General features: G+C 35.2%; 1 protein-coding gene across 3 annotated transcripts in view; it reads left to right on the top strand.

The window, feature by feature from the left end:
- Positions 1 to 4,395, top strand: part of LOC125044537 (terminal uridylyltransferase 4-like) — a 43,174-nt gene continuing 38,779 nt past the window's right edge. For 2 of the 3 annotated variants that reach the window (XM_047641235.1, XM_047641234.1), the window contains exon 1: positions 1 to 126. Coding sequence is in view for 1 of the 3 variants with exons in the window: in XM_047641236.1 (XP_047497192.1) it covers positions 112 to 126 (15 nt within the window). In the remaining 2 variants the exon portion in view is untranslated. The remainder of the gene's footprint in view (positions 127 to 4,395) is intronic. The other variant, XM_047641236.1, reaches the window with a different exon arrangement.

The following is a 4,395-nucleotide window of genomic DNA, read 5'->3' as shown; positions in this document are numbered from 1 at the left end:
CCTGTCGGCCGCCGCGGGAAGCACAGCCTGCGCCGCCTCCGAAGGGAAGAGCGAGAGGAAAGAGCAGCTCCTTCTCGCCGGCCCTTTTTCCCCCTTTTTCCTCCTTTTTCCATGAATTCTCTAACGGTGAGGAGCAACAGGTGAAGGGAGAAGGACGGGAGAAGTGCGAAGAGCGAGTGAAGCGAAGGGGAAGAGAAAGGAAAGGGAGAATAAGTGAAAACATCTTAGCCATTTTTTTTTTATTTTTTTTTTTTTGTGTCCGATTATTATTATTATTTATGTATTTTATATTTACTCTGGAGAGCGAAAGAAAATTCCAGCTTTTCGACGTCCGGTTTTTGAAAAGCTCGCTGGAAATACAATACGAGGCCTTTTATTTCTTTTTTTTTCGCCAACAGAAAAAAAAACAAAAAGAAAGAAAAAGAAAGAAAAAACAACAACAACAACGAAGTGTTTTTTGTTTATTTCACGTTTTGTTTTGGGTTTAGTTTTGTTGTTTGTGCGGTTTATTTTGTGTTTTTGTTTTTTGTTTGTAGATCTCGTCTACGTTACACGCGCATTCTTGTGTGTTTGTTGACTAGTCTCGTTTTTTTTTTTATGTTAATTATCTGTTTTGTTTTCTCTCCCTTCGTGGCTTTAAAGACCCGTTTTTCAATTATTTATTTTCATGAATTTTTCACTTTATGGCAAGGTTTATTTTCCTTTATGGCAGTGCAAGGTTTTTATGTTCATATGTGGCAATTTTATTCCTTTTCTTCTATGGCAATCCTTCCTTTATTTATTTCCATGATTTTTTTCACTCTATGGCAAGGTTTATTTTCCTCTATGGCAGTGTTTCATATGTGGCAATTTTATTCATTTTCTTCTATGGCAATCGTTCATTTATTTCTTTCCATTATTTTTTCATTTATGGTGAAGTTTTTGCACAGTGCCTTGTTATGTACATGTCCTGTTTACTTGTTTCTTTCCTGTACATGTTGTGTTGATTATGACGTGACGTGAAGTGTACGTGTTCATTAGAATTCCAGGAAAGTGAATATTATTATTTTTTATTTTTTTTGATTAGTCCATAGTTTATCTTATCAGAGACAGTTGATTCAGCGGAGATATTGCATTGTTGTTGGAGGTGGGAAGTTTATTGGGTGTAGACAGTGTGATTTGTTTTTAAGGTTGTAGTTTTTTTTGTGTCATAATTTTTTGATTTTCTCTTTCTCTCTTTCTCTTTCTCTTTCTCTTTCTCTTTCTCTTTCTCTTTCTCTTTCTCTTTCTCTTTCTCTTTCTCTTTCTCTTTCTCTTTCTCTTTCTCTTTCTCTTTCTCTTTCTCTTTCTCTTTCTCTTTCTCTTTCTTTCTTTCTTTCTTTCTCTTTGTTTCTTTCCCTCATTCTTTCTCTCTCTCTCTCTCTCTTTATATCTCTTGTTTTTCTCTCTTTCTTCTCTCTTTCACTTTCTCTTTCTCTTTCTCTTTCTCTTTCTCTTTCTCACTCTCTCACTCTCTCTTGTTTACATGTGTGTTAGTTGTATTCTGACATCATGCATATGTGTTTATAAGAATTCCAGGAAGCAATAATTATTTTTTTCGCTTTAGTCAATATTTTATCTTATCAAAGTCTGTTGATTCAGCAGAGGTCTTGCAGTATTATAGAATGTAGTATTTTTGTTTTGTTGTAGACGGTGTGATTCATTTTCAAGGTTGTAGTTTTGGTTTATTTTGTTACTTTCTTAGATCATTAATGATAAAGGTGATTACTTAGTTGCATTTAGAAAATCCATATGTCTCCGTATCATCATCTATGTCTGGTGTATGATGTAATTTAAATAGATTATCAGTTGAGTGAAAAACAGTCTCGGCCTTTGCTGAAAGATGCTTGGGATCTTCAGCTCAAATGGAAAGGCAGTTGGAATGCACTCAGTATTTGGTTCTTGCCTTGTTAGATTTTTCCCCCCTATTTATATTATTTGGTTTATATATATATTTTTTTTAATGAATTCAGAAAGCTAAGGGAATTTCTCTTTATAAGGGAACTATTAAAGGTAATATCCAGCTGTTGACAGTGATGTGCCTCTCATATTCGAGTATGATAAAGGTACTGCTTCATGTACGTGTTCTGTACAAGTTTTAGATAAGATTAACTTATCTTTTTATATTTTTTTTTAGTTTGGTGGCTTTTTTTAGGACAGGATCATAAGTTTTGTAGCATGTTAAGTATCTAGGTGTGAATTGAAAATTCATTTATGCTCCTGATAATACTAGGGATACATTTGCTGAGGCTTAATATTTTTGTATCATTAATTTCTTGGAATGCCTAGAAGGAAAGTAGTAATTCTTGTTGCCAGAATTAAGTTTGATTTTACTTTTATTTATGAAGGTTTAGATTGATCTACTTGTCAGTTCTTATGCAACTCTCTGGGTAGTTTGTGGGAACAATAACTGTAGTGAAAGTTTCAGAATGATAAGTTCTTGTAGCTATATGGCCTGTGTTCTTTCATAGTCCACTTGAAACTTGTGATTCTTGAAAAGTCACCGTAAGCTTATTGTTTAAAATACTTTGCATGACCGATCACAGTGATAGTGGTATCGATAGTTGTGTTTATGACAGGAGAGAGCATATGATTGACGTGCTGGAGCACCTGATGCTGAGTCTATCCTACTCGCCATCCTGCCATACATATGTGGTAGATTCTATGTGTTGCTCAGGGTGGGGGTTGGAGGCCAGGAGCCCCATGCATTTGACTGTATATTGATTCCTTTTTTTTTTTATTATTCATATTTTACCCTGAAATTTCGCTGGTACCATTGATCCCCACCCCATCTATTGGGTCCAAGATTGTGGGCACTGTATTCTGTTGCATAATTTCTACATATTTTGATAGTAGAGAAGGAGCGGAATCCATTAATACCAGTATCATTGTGATAGGTTTTATGTGAAGGTATTACGAATGTTTACTGGCCGGAAATCTAAGGGTAATAGAAAAAAATCATAGTATTGCTAGTTAAAAGCTGAAACTACAGTAATTTAATTTGTTACCAGGACTCATAGCAGCTATAGATTGCCTGACTCATAGGATATTTATGGAAATAAATATTTTGAAGTTTAGTAAATTGATGACCTCTTACTTATTCTTAACACGTTGGTCCCGGGAAATCACACAGTCTACTAAAATTTTCTTCTGCGAATTTTCTTTCCACATCGATGACTCTTCCGTGGATCCAAATAATATCCCTGTGTGTTTTCTGCTGATTTCCCTTTTTGCTGGAGTTTGTGATTTTTTTAATGCTTTTATTTTGATGATGATATTGCTGTTGACATTATGATTTATGTAATGTTACTTACAAAACTATTAGTAATAAGAATAAAGAAGAAATTTAAAATCAAGGAAATGCGTAAACAGGAGAGTTGGCTAGTGAAAGAATTGATTGGTATTTTGAGGTTTTGGAATTGCTTGTTAATTGTGTATTATGAAGGAAATGCTGTTGTTGCTATGTAATACAACATGTTTTGTTTTTTGAAATGATGTTGATGAAACCTCTAAAAACTATTAGTATTTTCAAAGTCTTGAAGATCATTTGCCATACTAGAGGTATCCTGATTTTCTGGGTGATTCAGGCAAGCCTTGAATATGCGGGAAGATAATTGCATGCACTTGGATCCAGATGCTTCACTGCCTTTATGGGGCCCAAAATATTAGCATTAAGCTTACTTGAGTGTTCACTCTGATAAGTGTGCGGGTTGTAGGAGAGGCGCACACTCTTGTGTCCTGACAAGACTCCATCCCACCCATTTGCAATGTTAATTTCTCATTTTCAGGATAAGCATTTTTACTATTTTTTGCTATTTTTCAATGTCTATATTTGTCATTTGATTTTCTTTATCCAGATGGTAATAGACTGTCTTTTTTGCTCAGACTCCACATCTCTCTTGGTAGTCCATAACTCAGCACAGTAATAATAACAATACATAACATTTTGTTTGTGTCATTTCAAAAATTTTCGTAATATTCAGTGTTCTATGATACATACAACCTGCACAGCTGGTCATAACGTGCAAGAATAGGATGCTGAGGATGGAAATTGTCCTCCTGGAGCCTTCCTAAAAGCCCATTGAGTCTAATAACCCTGCAAAAGCTATATGCACTCATGGCGAGTTATTCCCATCACTCCGACCTTCAGCTGAATTCTCTTGACCACAAGTTTGCATCACCCCAGCTCTCAGCCAAATTTCCTCTTGGAGTGTTGCATGTTTGTGACCAGACCCTCAAGCCAAATTTTTTCATATGATGTGATGGTCATATCATCTGGATTGCAGGGTTAATGAGGTTGAAAACTTTGTTTTCCCAACCGCAGGATAAAACCAAATTTTAAGTTGTATATGAATTGCATGGAATCAGCTGTAATGT

This window comes from Penaeus chinensis, chromosome 35 (assembly GCF_019202785.1).
Source record: "Penaeus chinensis breed Huanghai No. 1 chromosome 35, ASM1920278v2, whole genome shotgun sequence".
Lineage (NCBI taxonomy): Eukaryota > Metazoa > Arthropoda > Malacostraca > Decapoda > Penaeidae > Penaeus > Penaeus chinensis.
The sequence above is the reverse complement of the archived record's forward strand: the minus strand, read 5'-3'. Positions and strand labels throughout refer to the sequence as shown.